The sequence below is a fragment of the Caloenas nicobarica genome, chromosome 5 (assembly GCF_036013445.1).
Source record: "Caloenas nicobarica isolate bCalNic1 chromosome 5, bCalNic1.hap1, whole genome shotgun sequence".
Classification (NCBI taxonomy): Eukaryota; Metazoa; Chordata; class Aves; order Columbiformes; family Columbidae; genus Caloenas; species Caloenas nicobarica.
In genome coordinates this window covers 59,212,734-59,228,969 of record NC_088249.1, presented here as the reverse complement: position 1 = coordinate 59,228,969, position 16,236 = coordinate 59,212,734, and the positions used below count along the sequence as shown (strand labels likewise).

General features: G+C 41.4%; 1 protein-coding gene across 2 annotated transcripts in view; it reads right to left on the bottom strand.

Annotated features, from left to right (window-relative positions):
- The window catches only part of FAR1 (fatty acyl-CoA reductase 1), a 37,935-nt gene extending 22,972 nt beyond the window's left edge, over positions 1-14,963 (bottom strand). For both annotated transcript variants that reach the window (XM_065636518.1, XM_065636519.1), the window contains exons 1-3: positions 14,877-14,963; positions 4,545-4,739; positions 537-712 (exon numbers count right to left, since the gene is read on the bottom strand). In XM_065636518.1, coding sequence (XP_065492590.1) covers positions 537-712; positions 4,545-4,733 — 365 coding nt within the window. In that variant the 5' untranslated portion in view covers positions 4,734-4,739; positions 14,877-14,963. The remainder of the gene's footprint in view (positions 1-536; positions 713-4,544; positions 4,740-14,876) is intronic.
- Between the last annotated feature and the right edge of the window lie 1,273 nt (positions 14,964-16,236).

The window sequence follows — 16,236 nt, the reverse complement described above, 5'->3', positions numbered from 1 at the left end:
CAGAGATCAGTGTAACACATGATGTTAGGAAGACTCAGAATAGCAACATGTTCCCTAGCTTCTTTAACAGCTTCCCTTCAAAAACATGTGTTTTTTGTTTGTTTTTTAACTAAAACCCTCACAAGAAAAAAAAGCAAAAAACAAACACAGAAAACCTGAGGGGCCTATAATAAAAGTACAAACATAGTTATTTCGTTTCTAAGCACTAATAAAGGCTTCATCTTTTTGCCTAAAGCTTTAAAAAAAGATACAAGCTTTTTCATGTTGAATAGCGTAATTCCAACCTCCGGCAAAGCAGGTCTAAATAATATTCTTCCATCTTTCTAAGAAGAGCAAATGAAAACCCAGCAACTTAAGATATGTCTGGGGAAAAGATGATTACCTGAAGGAGCATCAGCAAACTGACCAAGCACACAGAGTGTGTGAAGCAGCCTGACAGGCTGAATATTTGCAGGGCTGTACAGACACCCTATTTACCCCCTCCCTTTGAGTACCATTGGTTTACCAGACCAGAGAACACAGAATTTTACACTTACCTTAGCGTTTCATTGAATCTGACTGTAGCAGCACAATGAAATATAATGTTAATGCATTCTATAAGTTTTTCCTTGATTGGTTCGCTAAGGTCCAGTTCAGGCTGTGTAAGTTCAGTCGTAATTACTATTATTTTTTCTTTGAAGTCTGGCTGCTCATCTCTCAACCTGTCAAAGAGCTGTCAAAAAAAAAAAAAAAAGGCTAAAAATCCAAACTAATAGTCAGTGAAGATCACAGATACAATGTTTCATTTAAGTGACCAAAAAACCCTACATGTTCTTCCTATACAGAATTATGCCTCCTTACTTCAAGATCATGAGTAAGTTAGAAATGCCTGCTAGGAATATTACAATATGTTACCAACTTCCCATGAACATATTCAGCGATTAAGTTGTGCACACTTTATCCCATATGGTGAAAGCCGTCTTGTGTACAACTCATGCAATACAAGACTTCAATTTGCATTTAATTTTTTTTTATATTCATCCCTATCCTTCAAAACAGATCTCTACCAATATCAGAAGAATGAATAGTCTCTATTAGACATCAGGACTCAAAGAAATTTTAAGTAGCAGTCTGAATACTCTAATTTCTGTTCTTTCAACAGAAGGAAAGGAAAAAGTCTGCCCACTTTCCAAGCTTGATAATAACTATTCAAATTCTTGTAGACTTGCATGAGTCATGCTGGTTTTCAGGCTTTGAAAGCTTTCAGAAAGATTTGAAATTTTCCAGTGATTCAAGAAATGCTACCCCGGAATTACACCAGTTTTGGGAAACTTCCAGCTTAAAAAAAAAAATTGTCTCTCTGACTAGTTAAAAGAAAAAGGCAGGGTTAAAGGCTGTGTACCACGTTAGGACATCTGATCAAGTCTTATCAAACTGGTGTTCAACTATTCCACTGAAAAAAATCTCACCCGTATTATATTCCACCAGATATTGTTCTTATAATTAACTGGGTTCTAACGATGTGACTTAATTCACACAGATAAAAATTCTTGCCTCATCTTATTTTCACTCATTAGTATGCAAGATCTCCTGAGCAAAATAGTACTGTGGGAATAAAACACACTTGAAAGTTTCACAAGAGCACATCCTCTTCTTAATTGTACAGGGGCCAATATCTTAGCAACTGCTTCAACACAAGTTGATTAAAATGTACTTTAAAAAAATAAATAAAATATCATGGCAGTACTTTTTTCCCCCTCCTCCAAGCACACAGCTATCCTGAATGCAAATAGTTAAAAGACATTTCCTTAAAGAATGAAGTCAATTCATTTTCAGCTATAAATTACGTCACCTAAATGTGCAGTTTCATGACTTTTAGGGCAACATAAGTTTGTACTGCTACCAAACAGACTGGTCCCTCTCCTAAGTTCATTTCTGTGTTGCTTCTCCTGCACTGGCAAATAGCAAGTAGTCCCATGGCTTTGTGACTATACAAGCTTTCTGGTTCAACTGAAAAAAAAGGGAGTTTTTGTAGATATCTTTTCGGCTCACTGTGTGGCCACTCAAAGTAGGACCGGTAATATAATACTACAGTAAGAATATGGGACATTTCCAGTGATAAAGGGCTTGATTTCCCAAACATGAAGCTTCACCTTAAAGGACAAGGCTGCCAAGACAGCTTTTAAAGCTTCTGCAATTCGTAGTTCACACAGTACAGCAAACAGTGCTCACCTAAGGACAGGAAGCCTTTAGCCATCTTGAAAATAACCCTGCTATGTTTTTAGTCGGAAAGATGGTACCTGCCTCCAGGGAACTGAAGCAACCACCTTTCAACCATATTAACGCGTGGCATGCACTACAATAGAAAAGCAGTCTCATGGATAACCAGTTAAACGAAGAACCGGTTTGGTACTTTTCATTTGTACATTGTATCTGTTCTGCCCCTTTTCACCTCTACAGCTACGCATTATTCCTACATAGCTCATACTAGCACTGATGCCAGCACAAAGAGGAACAAGAACAAACACCTAGAGCATGTGTAATATGTACAGCAAATTAACAGAGGAATTAGATATCTGAAGTCCAAAGGAAGTAGAAACTTCAATATTTTCTGCCTATTTACAGTTCAATTTATTTTAAATATCACATTCACCCATTTATATTTTAAAAACTCTTCAAGAAACTGAATGTTCAAGCATCTGTAGAACACTTAGTGAGCACATCAAAATTGTGAAAATTTACTGGCAGGGCCCTTACAACCGGACAATTTAAGACAACATATCCTATTAAAAATTTTCATAGTCTTTCGGAGGAATCTTGATTACATTAATGCCAGTTGAACACCACACTTTCAATCTAATGTCTCGTCGTGTGATGAAGATGGAACAAATATCTGGCCCTATCTACATCTCTACATAGATGTGCAATACCATCCCTTCATGCTCTCACTCCAGGGACTAAGATGCAGGACCACCTCAAGCAGTAGTCCCCCTTACCAGGACTTCTGTTGTGAGCCTGTTCCAGCAAAAAAGCACTCAGAGATTCATGAGAAACATCGGGTTATACCAACTCCTGCTGAGACAGACTACAAGCAGAAGATTTGGACTCTGATTCAAAAGCCTTTTAAAACACCAGAGTTTCCCAAAAGCTATACTGAGGCTTAAGTCTTACTGAAGTTTAAGTCAGCCCACACTACTGCTTCTCTCCTCCCTGCCCAAATATTCCCCACTTTTATTTGGGTAACAGCATATATAAAAACAGGATTGAAAAACTTTTCCTTTCTCAGAGCTTGGTCTGGAGATCTTTTCCTTATTTCAGGGAGTGAAAAACTGAGGGAGAACTTGCAACTCGATTTTAAGACCAAATCCCACTGTAACTCATTCTGCTGCATTCTATGACATCGCACAGGACTGCAAGCAGATGCTTTTGAGCAATGAGCTACATACATGTTTCAACATGGTTACAGAAAATAATTTACTAGGAACACAGACATCCTCATGTCTGCTGTAACCTTAATTAGTCAGAGTCATAGAAATTCATTGCATTACTTTAAACAACTTACCCCTCCTAGCCTAAATGCATTCACGCTTTCTTATTGATTCCCTTTACGCACCTTCTAAGCACGCACTTTGTAGAGACTACATTGCATCTTCAACGTATTTCCCAAGCCTGAAATATTAAACTGCCTACTCCCATGTCCCATAAGATAAAGACCTGGATAGAAATAAAACTCTGCTCTAGCAATGTTCATGCTAGGAATCTCTTCCCTATCTGTTCATCCTTCTCATCATAAATGGGATACTCTATGTTAGAGAAATGAGCAACACTGCTGCATGGTTCTGTATGCAATAAGACCGCTCAGCCTAGATCACTGGAATATTAAGGTGATGAGTCTTTTCAGGAGGAAAGCAGAGGAGCTTGCACAGAAAATCTTTAAGATAACCACTATTCTAATTCCACAGCACAGAATTTCAGTACCTTCCCTTTGTTGTCACAGGTTTATAGTCAGATGAATGACTAACAGAAATCCACAATAGAGTCTATTAAGACAAACATCTCTGTTCTGTTTACAAACCTAAGCAATTTAGACAACCTGTCAGATCACACTTTCTCACTTACTGGTAGATCCCATAGCACATTTAAGAAAAAGGAAGTACTAAGCTTCATCTTACAGAAAAGAAGACACAAGGAGAAAAAGTGACTTGCTTGAGATCTAAAGAAGGGACTCAATCCCATCTTACAACTTCCAGTCCATATCACCTCTTGCATTATACATTCTCTTAACAAGTTTTAACTTGGGTGTTTTAGTCCTCAATTCTGCAATACATCTGAACATTCCTCCTGAATTAATTACAGGATAATCTTCCACTAGTGGCTTTGCTACAGACTAACAGCTTGAAAACCAATCATAAAAGCACCGCCAGGTCATGGATTTTATATTTCTGTTAGAACAAAACACACTTAACAGCAATATTTTGCATTAGACAAACCAAAGTTGTTCTTAAATGAAATGGGAACATTATAAAGAAGGACAAAAATGTATTTTGTAAACATATGACACGTACCTTACAGCGGGTAATTTCTTCTATTCGTTCTTCAGGTGTCTGTGCTGCTTTGTGTCTTACCAATGCATACACTGCTTTCACTTTAGGACAAGATCTGAGCAGTTTTTCCAGAAGCACTTTCCCCATGAAGCCTGTAGCTCCCGTCAGGAGGACATTCTTTCCTTCATAGTATTCAGGGATGGAAACCATTATGACCTTAACAAAAGTTAAAGACAAGAGTATATTAAACAACTTCTAGGAGTTCAGATTTGCAGAAGATATAAATAAACAGTATAGATGCAAACATACAACCTCATACCTGAAAGAAATGCTTATCAGCCTTTTCTTTCCCCCCCAGTACTTAAAAGATTAATTTTTTCACCACATTCCAAGAGACCCACAGCGTCACTATAGTCATTTCATATCTTCTTGAAAACTGCCCCTGTTAACAGTGTCTTAAGGAATTAGACACCTACTCGGTCTAGGAAAACGGTTCAACTTTAGTCTATTTTTATGTCTATGTGCATGGTCCTTTACTACTTTAAGTGGCTGTTCCGTGTATATTAAAGGTCATATCATTAAAATATAATCACAAGTAGATACTTCAAATATGTTGACAGAAGACAGGGAGCCAGGCATCTGCCAGTTGCTGGCCCTGGTATTTTGCCTGTGTCAGCAAAGTCCCCTGTCAGTTTTAGATTGAGCCTTCCTACAAACATTGCTAGGCCAGGGAGAAGGTATAGTTAGTTTCTTGGTATGAGATCTGCTGGTTTTACATCAATTATAAAAAACACACTTTTTGATAGGTGATACGGCTTTCCAATCTTAATAATGAAGTTTTTTTTTCCCAAAAAAATAAGTGACTAGAATTCTCACACAAACTAAAGATTTGAGTTAGCTACAAATATGCCTCCTAACGAAACAAAAGGCAAGAGATTGTTACTCAAATCCAGCACAAAGCTCAAAAGTATTGTATGTTTTGTTTTGGCTAGGAAGCTAATGATGAGAATTAATATTTCTTTCCCCTCCCTTTATCAACTGCTTGGAGATTATGTCGAATTCTGATACTGGAAACTCAGAGACACACATACAGTTTGGTGGGGTTTTTTTTTTTTTTTTGCATTAATGCAGTTTTTGGACCACAACCTTTGTGACCTTTAGGATTCAACCTACGCCTCAGGCACACATTCTGTTAAGTCTGATATACCGACACCTTTACTGTAACCCTTAAATGGCTTATTTTTACTGTAGAAGACTGTAACATACGGATGCACTTCCACCATGTTGTACCTATCTTTCTAAGACGACTTATAAAAATAACAAGCCGATGTAGTAAAAGTCTAGTTGTAGTCTCCTATAGCAGACCCACACAGAAACCATTACAAGCAAAACATTACCAAACGGGACAGACTCCATAAAACCATGGTACTAAAAGCCCAAGAAATCCCAAGAAAAATGAGTCTCCTTAAACACCAATGGAAAGCGCTCCTTAAGCAAGTAAGAATTACAACACTGAATACCTGAAGAGGATTAGAGCCTTTTGTCACCTACCACCCAAGAGTAAAGGAATGCAGCTTCCAAATATGCTTAGTTCTTTCGAAACAGCAGGCTACTGCAAGCTGGAACTTATCAGGGAATCCACAAGATGATGTACATTCAGAGTGAACAACTACAGTCTTCATTTGCACCTTTGCCTGAAAAGTAACTGTTTTTGGAAAACTTGTCAACATCTCAGGTACCTGTCACATTAAAGCAACAGTGCTCTGCTTTTCTTGTGTTCATATCACAACAAAGCCTCTGAACAAACTCTGCATGGTTACTTGCTAGAAATCAGTTATCACCTGCACAAGCCCCAGTTTCAGCAACCTGGGTACAAAGTCTTATGTTTTGTTGTCCAGCACTCAAAATCTTATTTTGAATCCCTTATATTTGACAAGGTTAGCTCCTGTATTTATCGGTGAAGCATATAAAAAAACCTGATGGGATACAGTGGCAAGTTTAGAACAGAACAAACACTACTATTTCCTTTGGCCACTGTACGTCACCCAAAATTGTTTCTTTGAAGGTTGGTGAGACTGAAAGAGACAGCCGGAGGGGGAAAAAGCTATTTACATTAAACCATGTTTGCCACATACTTAAGAAATTTTAATGCAAATTTCAAAGCACACTTCCCACAATAAAGCATGGGCAGCAAGACACAGCATGTTTATGAGTCATTTTCTCCTGCTTAATGTAAGATGCAGGCCTGCTGTCTTCTCTCTACTATTCAAGTATGTCCCCCCATAACTTTCATTTTCCTGGGCTTTGCATACACCATTCAACTCCATTTCCTCCTAAAAATGCTGCATGCTTACTCCCACATATAGGATAAGACATCTGCTCCCTCAAAGAGGGAGAACTCATGCAACCATTACCATACGCATTTTGTCACTAAGACTCAGTTTTGTTACGCTCCTACATAATCTTGCTAATTTACCTGCCTAGCCATAATTCATATCTTTTACCCCTTAAGACTCCATGGCAGTACTTTAATACATCAGTTCACTTGCCCTTCCTCAACAGAAGGCTTAATACTATTTCTGACATAACACCATATCTTCACTCCGCAAACCTGTTCACATGGGCAGAGATAGTTTTTGGTTATGTTAACACAGGAACCTTGCTACAACAGCCAGAATATGGGCTACAGTCCGACATCTCTTTCTAAAAGCTAAAAGAAAGAAGAAAGTTATGCTGTCAGTGGAAATATCAGTGTTGCTATGGTCCAGCTTTTTAGCTAACTGAAAAAATCTGACAATATTTAGGATCATACAACAGAAACTAGAACAGAAAGTTTCATGCCTCATTTATTTCTGACCATACCCAAAGGAGTATGAGGCTGATAGTAGATAAAAATTATATTTTTCTCCTGAAACTCTTAAAGAATACTAGACCTACAAAACATCCAGGTCCAAAACTCTGATTAAGTATAATATGACACGGGTTCACTTAGAAGAACCCCACAAACATATACAAATACATTCACACTTGAGAGGCAGCAATGCTTTTTTTTTTTTAAGGATTGACAGAATTGTTTCCTTTGTGAAACTCTCAATACCATTTTCCTGTACCGTGCTCTTTGACAACTCGCCTTTGGTAGACTTTATTCACCGCAATTTTCCACATCAAGTTTGTTTTCTACTTACATTCCTCTAGAAGATTCCAGCTAGAACACAGAATTTGTGACCTTTTCAGAAGTATAATTGCTGCCAAAGTTACAGCAATAAATACTGGAATTGTGAGGGCACTGCCTAGAAGCACCAAATTTGAACTAAGGTTAAAAACCATGCATGGAATCTAGGTGTGAACGAAGAAAACCTGAAATAAGCAGGCCACGTTTGGCCCTACTAGAAAGAAAGGTTATCTCAAAAGCAGGGAAGGGAAAGAATGTTCCCATTCTCCATCTGCCTTTCCCTGCCTTCTCTGAGAATGCACCTCCATGTGCCAGTTAGCATAGCACTGCCGGCAACTCCTCAGTTCAAGCTCAGAGGGGACATAGCTCACAGGTAGAATATATTTCCTATGTTACCTTTTAAGGTTCTTTATGGCTGCAAATTACTGAAGAACTACATAATCGTGAGGTTAAAAAAAATCCAAAAAACAAAGCAAAAACCCAAAACCAAACAGTTAATAAATAGATGTAGTTCTCAGTGAAAATTTAGTTTGACCTCTAACATGTAACAGGCTAGAGTAGGTCCAGAAAAATATACCTACCTCACAAGACAAAGCAACATCAAATTTAGCATTTTAAGGTTAACATTTAAGCATCAATTGTTTTATGCAGTTTTAGAGTGCAACTTGTTGCATGTTGGCAACAGCTGAATTGTAGCTATTAACCAGCAATACATATTTTTTACGCGTTATCCAATGACTTCTTCACAGCCACCTCTTCAAGCACACAGACCAATAACTCCTGTCAAACACAAAATTGTCCAGTGTACTTTGGAGTATCTGAATTCCTGTATTGTAGCCACTTTTTAAAGCTGGTAAGTAATAATACTAATAAAAGAGAAAAAAAGAAATCTGACAGTTGAAAGTATTAGTAGAAAAAGCTGTGTAAAGGATTCTTGCTCTAGAACAGGGATGATCAAAATTACCAGAAGACTTATAGGGATAAATAGCCTTTAGTAGAGGAAGCTTCTGTTAAATTGCTACAGAGAAACTGATGCTAGGATGCTTCTGAATTCCCAGGTTCAGGGCTAAACCAACAGTGACACTTTGAAAATACCGCTTATTTGAAGGGTACTGTCCTTTGATATATCAAAAGCTCCTAAGCATTTCAGAAAAAAAAACACCCAAACAAACCACACTCCAGGATCCTAGCCAACATTCCCCATCTTCTAAAAAATTCTAGTGTCCAAGGCTGAGCAAGTGCTATTAAGGAGTAAACAACAGCAGCTCTGTTTGCCTTCAGAGCTACTACTGCAGCAATATTTAACTCATTGCTTCAAACAGAGGTCTCCATGACTCTCCAAACAAGGACAATCCTGTTCTGAACAGCAAAAAGATCAATTCGCAGATTTGTCCAAACACAGATCAAGATGCTTAAAGATTCGCTTTCTAAGCACCAGGAAGGCCTGCTGCAGTTCCACTGAACGTTTAAAAGCACTAAATCCCACAACTAGAACGAGTGTGCATGGATGTCCTTGTTAGAGATTAAATGGACTGTTTTCTAGTTATTTCTGTTATCACTGACAAACATTAGGTCAACAACATGCTCCCTCCAGATTCAATCATATTTAGATTACCACTCACAGGAAACAGAAAACACACATTTCCCAACCTCTCAAGCATCAGCAACAAGCCACAAAGTTTGCAAAAAATACAGCCTGACAACTTAATTTCCCTCTTTCCCTCTAACAGCTTGAACCTAGTATTAGCAGCAGTACAACAGAAAAAGGTCTAAAAGGTGGGAGAAACATTTTATTGACATGTATTCATGAGATGAAGTCCATCTAGACATCAAATCTGAAAGCACCACACACACATGCATCCACAGACAAAAATCATTACAGAAGTCCCTCATGAAGAGCTTCAATTGCCACATTGCAAAGACACTATAGCAAGTGGGAAAACAAATAACCTAGAAGTGGAGAGATTCAGACAAAAGTAGTAATATTTAACTCATCTAAACAAGGTTACTGCTAGAAAGACAAGCCTGGGTCATATCATGATATCATGTCTCATTTCATTTGGTGCCTTGTTTCCACAAAAGTAAATCAATGAATGCTATCAGCAGAATGTCCACATTTTCACAAGCACAAGGGTCAGCGATCTGCCCTATTTGGACAATACCTATGTAGCATATCACCAAAGGACGGCAGTTTGTTTGTCTTTACAATCCAAGGTTATATCCATTGAGAAACCTTATCTGTGAAAGATACTGTTTTAGAAGATGAGTAGAGCCTGAAGCGATGTAGCCAAGTATTTCCTGTTGTAAGCTGCTTTTGGTGTAAGTCAGCCTTAAAGCACCTATTCCAAACTTCACAACCAGGTGGAAGATCTGGGACTCTTCCCACAGCTAGCAGAAAAGACAAGCTTATCCACATTTTAGACTTCATCAACATTCTTATCTATTCTCTGCGAGGTCGTTTTCTTTACTGGCTGTAACCCACAGTCCCCTGCATGATAAACCTGCCAAGAAAATTTAACACATCTCCTGGAGCTGGAAAACACATCACCATGTTTGGAAGCTAATTAGGACAACTACGCTTCAAAGAACTATCAAAATTGTTCCCCTAATTTAATATTAGCAAGGCAGTCTTTGCCTCACACCTGGTAGGATGTCAGACAGTAAGTGCCTCACTATACACTTTCCAGACAAGTACCTGGACTGGATTCACGGTAATAACTTCTCTCACATAGAACAAACATTACTTTACTGATGATCTCTACAAACAAGTGAAACACAACAAGACTAAATCAATCTGAACAATTATACCTAAAATATCGCAACTGCAGTATAAATGCTACCGGAAAAAGCAAAGCTGTATGTGAAATATGACAAACCTGCAGCTGACACTCAATATATCAGAGAATGTCCGAAAAACAATAGACACTTCAAACTAGTTATATTCTTCAATCTCAAATATGTTAAGAGATATTTGAACCTACTACCTATGAAGAGATTTGTCTACTTCAAATCATTTCTCTATTGAAACACAACACCAGTTAGAGTAACTAATAGTTAGGTCAAAGTTTACATAACTAAGTGTACAGCTTTATGTCCACAAATAAAGTAGACATGCTTTAAAAACCAGTTCTTCTCCTTTACTATTCCTCTATAATAACATTATAAGTTGATGTTTTACTGTTTGAGCTTAGTCTTTAAGTGTACCTTGTAGGAAAAAAAACACTGCACACACAACTTGGTATAATTAGTATAATTAACCTCATTTCTCCAAGTTGCACAGAAGGCATAGATGAGTCCAGAAATGAAGCTATTACAGTAAACCATATACCACATAAGAACACTTACTACATCTCCAGCTCATGTGGAAACATGTTTAACTCTTGTATCCAGAGAGCTTTCAAACAAGTTTTAGGATAAGAGATTGAAGATTCACCGAACAGCATCATAGTTCCAGATCATTTTATCCAAGTTAATCAGAAATCTGCATCAGAAATCTCATTTGTGTGTTTGGTTACAAAGGGATTACAAGATAAAGCCTCACTGTTTACCAAGGTAGTTGCATAAATCATGGCTTTTACTTTGCATAAATCACGACTCTCAAGTTAACCTTGAAAGTAGAAAAAAAACTTGAAGACCATACCTACAACATGAAGAACAGAGTAACACTCACAGCTGACTACTATAGAAAATGCTGAAGCTACAAGATCACTCAATTCTTATTCATTGCACTAAGAAAATAAGCTGAAGGCATCAGTTTAGCCTTCATACGAGTCTGTTGATATCTAGTCCACATTATCACTGGGAAAAGCCTTAGCACAGCAGCAGGATTATTGCTCCACTTGTTACTGTGATACTGTCATTTTGCTGGGAGGGGATGTGGGGGATATTAACGGTTCACTGTAACCAAGAACTTATTTTTTTTAATGTTTAGGTGAGCCATTTCAAAATTCTTCATGCAAAACCACAGCCAAATAATAGAACATCTTAAAAGGGTGCAAAATTCAATGGCTTACCAATAAAGATACTTCCTCTCCCATTATGTTCCTGCAGAAATTCCCAATAATTCTTTTCAAACCTAAAAATATCTCCTTTATCTGACAACTGCTGTATTAAGTTGTATTTGAAACCTAACCAGCTTCTAAAAAAAAAAAAAAACACCAACACATACACACACAAAAAAACCCCAAAAACCCGACACCACACAAGTTTACCTTTCCTTTTTTCCAATACATGCAGAACAAAGGTCCATCAAAAAATTAAAAGCCCATTTTCACTACTTATATTTAAAAACAGCTTAAACACATAGTTAAAGCGAGTTCTACTAACAAATTGCCAATCTGTTCTACGAATGGAACAAATAAAAATGAATGCCAATTAAACAGGATTTATGACACCTCTCTCTTCCTTCTCAGAACAGAGGTATTTATTCCACTCCAATACTGATCATATACATGCTAAGGGCTCCAATGAATCTACCAATTATGTCTATTGCACAAGAAGCCTTACAAATTTAAAAACATCAAGCTGAACAATGGCACAGAAAGGTTGGTATGATGTAGTAAACACATAGCTATCAACACCAAATGGCAGTTTAGCTAGATCTAATGGCATAGTTTTTCTAACCACACCCAAAGGAAGGAAGTAATAGTGTACATCAACAGAGTCACACATTCTTCGAGAAAGTTTGGAAAAAAGATTAACAAATGCAAAGAAGAACAGTTTTATAAGAAGGGCCTCACTATAAAAGCTGGGTTCAAGACACCCAGAAGAAAAAGCAAATAGGAATACCTACTCTATTCAGAGAGACAGTATTTTTTAGGACTGTTTGCAGCTCACAAACTTTAAAAATGCTGAGGCTAAACAAAGCCTAGCTGGAGCACTGCATCACTGCAAAGCTCAGAATTAGCAACAGGGAGAAACACTATGGAAGCAGGTGACGGTACAAATTGTGCCCAGCCATTAAGGATTACATGAGGTAAGTCCTCCACCTATAGTTAGAGTACCAAAATAAGTGAGTGCAAGTTTTGATGATATTGGTTCCTTTTCAGAGGTGGTTGGTTGTTTTGCTCTTGTTACTCAGCAGCTCTGCTTCCTGCAGACAAGTAACAGGCACACCGTACAGAAGAGAGACCCTCCCCAGTCACTGAATATTTTGTGAAAAAACACCACAAAAAACAAACCAACCACAAACACACACAGTTTCTGGTTGAAGAAACTAACCTGAAGTCACTGCGGTGATACAGCTGCATCTCCAGCTACATCTAATACATTTTCTAGCATTGGCTTAAACTTTCCAAACTGCTGTATAACTATTTTAGTTTATTATACATCCCTCCCAAGCACTGGAAGCACGGTGTTTGTGAGGAAATGTGAGCTTCTATAAGAGCTATAACTCAGGAAGCTGACAAAGGACCCTTTGCTTTCTAGTGGTCCAGAGGAGCTTCAGTTTGGCCTCTCAGGAGCCAAGAGGTTCTATGGATGGCCTGATTCTCCATTTGCACAAGAAATGTTAGCACAGGTATTTCAAGACATCCATTACTCCAACTTGCAAAGACAACTCTTAAGCAGATTCAGGGCAATACTGTCAGGAGCTCTGCTATAAAACTGATGCTTAGTGATGCTCCCTGCTCACATCTGGCTAGTAGATATCCTGTACAATTTTTCAAAGTCTTAAGAACACTAAACACCAAATGAGGAGAAATCCTTCGTTATTATAAGTGTTACAGTTTTGCTTCAATGTTAAATTTTTACTGACAAGTATCAGCTGCTTAGGATGATTAAGATGTCGATAGATTGAGTTTTTTGTAAATACAGGAAAGAAAAATATTTACATATAAAACATAACTCTACATTAGACAGTCACACTTAATGGAAAACCACAACTCCAATGTGTTTTTACTGTTAAAATTGTCTCTAGTAAAGCTTCATTAGACCTGCAGTCCAGCATAAGGTAAATTAATAGAGATCATGTACTTGTAGTAGAAAGTTACAGATCTAGATTTGCATATTACTTCACAGTTCTGCACCAGCTAGGAGGGGGGGGGGGGGAAAAAGCAAAGTCAGTCTTTCATATCCAGCTGTGGGAGGTTTTGAGTGGGGAAAGTGCTGATTATAAAATCATCTATATTTGAGGGGACAGTACAAAAACAGGGTAGAAAAGCTGAAGAGATCCTAGAAATATATACCTAATCTCCAAATTGCCAAAATAATGGTATCTCAGTTATGAAGCACAGACATAACACAGAAATTGGGGAAGTTGCAGCTCAGGAAATTCTAGCCTGCTACAGCACAGATGGACGTCACAGGCAGTAAAACTCCTCCATGCTCCACTTCTGGTTTAATTATTATTGAAACAGTTACTAAAATATCAAAAATTTTCAGCTGCTAAAGCTGTGAATTAGGTTAAATTAAATTAAGGGTTTCTATTTCCATGGGATTCGAGCTGGTTTCAATTACAAGTTTGCTACCAATCAGTGTATCTCTGCAATTAGCCACATTTTAAACTTCACTCGAAAAGTCATTCTGCAGACCCAGGCGGCTCCCCCACAAGGGCTCCAAGCCAGAGAGCGCCAGGGGCTGCCGCACACACCAAGAGCTACCGCGGCTCTCCATCTGCTGCTTTCTGATGCAGGACCCACGGAACTGGGACTCCCTTGCGTCCTTCATTCTTTGCGCTGGCCGCAGCTACCCGGGCTCTGAGAAAGGGGAACTGCTGTGGCAGGAGGGCCGGGGGAAGCCGGGGCCGCCCCGCGCGGCGCTGCTCGGAACAGGCTCCCGGGCGCAGGCGGGTGGCACCCGCGGGCCCGGCGGCAGGTGGAGCGGGGCCGCCGCGGGCTCCGGGGCTCTCGGCCTCGCCCACGCGAGAGCGCGGCGGTGCCCAGACCGCCGCCCGGGGAAGCGTTTGGGGCTCCCCCTTTTCTCTAAGCATCGATCCCGCCAACCGAGCTCCCCCGCCGGCAGCGCGCCTCGGGCCTGCCCGCACCGCACCTCAGAGCTGCCCGTCCCCAGACGCCTCCCCACACCCCCCCTCGCTCCCCGGCAGCCTCCCGGAAACGCGCTACGGCGGCCGGCTCCCTGCGCGCCCCCTCGCAGACCGCGGGACAGGATGGAGCGGCTCGGCCCGCGGCCCCCAGCCACGCCGGCCCGCCCCGACCTCCCGCCGCAGCCCGGGCGGCCGCTACCTGCTCCGGGCGGCGTCCCCCGCCGCGCCCCGCTGCCGGCACCGGCCCGCTCCGCTCTGCGAGGCTCGGACAGCGGTCCTAAAAGAGCCGCTCCCGTTGGCCGTTGCGCACACGCTACCCGCCCGCCGATTGGCTCCTCGCTCCGCCGCTCGGAGGGACGAGGACGGCGGGGGTTGGCGGCTGCCAGGAGCCCCACCCTGTGCCGCGGCGGGGCGGGAGGGGGTCACAGAGCCGCCGTCACACAGAAACGCGGGATGTCAGGGCTTGGGAGGCACCGCAAAGGATCATCCAGTCCAATCCCCCCGCCGGAGCAGGAGCACCCAGATGAGGTTACACAGGAAGGCGTCCAGGCGGGTTTGAATGTCTCCAGAGGAGGAGACTCCACAACCTCCCTGGGCAGCCTGTTCCAGGCTCTGTCACCCTCGCTGAGAAGAAGTTTCTTCTCATATTTAAGTGGAACCTCCTGTGTTCCAGTTTGAGCCCATTACCCCTTGTCCTATCGTTGGTTGTCACCGAGAAGAGCCTGGCTCCATCCCGGGGACACTCACCCTTTACATATGTATGGTGGAGGGGATGGCGGCGGGAGCGCCTGCGGTCATGCACCGCTGCCTCGAGGCGGCCCGAGCGCGATCCCCGCGGCCCCCGCCAACCGCCACATCTGCCATGGCGGCTGCCCCGGCGTGGTAGAGCGGCCTCACCGCTGTGGGGGCGGCGGCAAACGGGCCTTGTGGCGGCTTCCAGCCCCGCGGCGCTGCGGAACGGCGGCCCCGCTGTCCCCAGGCCTGCGCCGCATGGCAGCACGGGGGCCCCTCGCTGTCCCCCGCCGCAGGAGCTCGCCCTGCCTGCCCAGGGCTCTGCCGCGCTTCACCCACCCGTGAGCGAAACACGGGCCTGCGACACTCGTGCGCACGTGTGTGTGTGTGGCTGCTTCGTGCACCGACAGCTGAGACACCCAGCGACTCATCGCTTGTTACAGTGATGTCGCGTGTGACTGCTAAATTTCTAAAACTTTGGATATTGAGATACTTACTCAATTTCAGTTGCAATCAGCCAAAAGGTCTAAAACCACCTGAAGCTTTGGAACGCAACCACAGCCTCCATGAGAGCAAACCCAGGTGTTGGGGAGCTGGAAACGCCGGGCAGAGGTGGCCGGTTCCCACCGTGCTGCCATTGCCACAGCAGCCACACCGGGCGGAGGTTTAGCAGCTTGATCCTGCGAGCCAGATGCCTGAGGGCCTTGTGCAACCTCACATGTGTAACATCAACATTATCAGTGTATTATTGATACACATTGTATCTGTGCTACAGAAATTATTGCACTTGGCTTACCACACTGTTCGTTACCAAATACTGCTAGGCG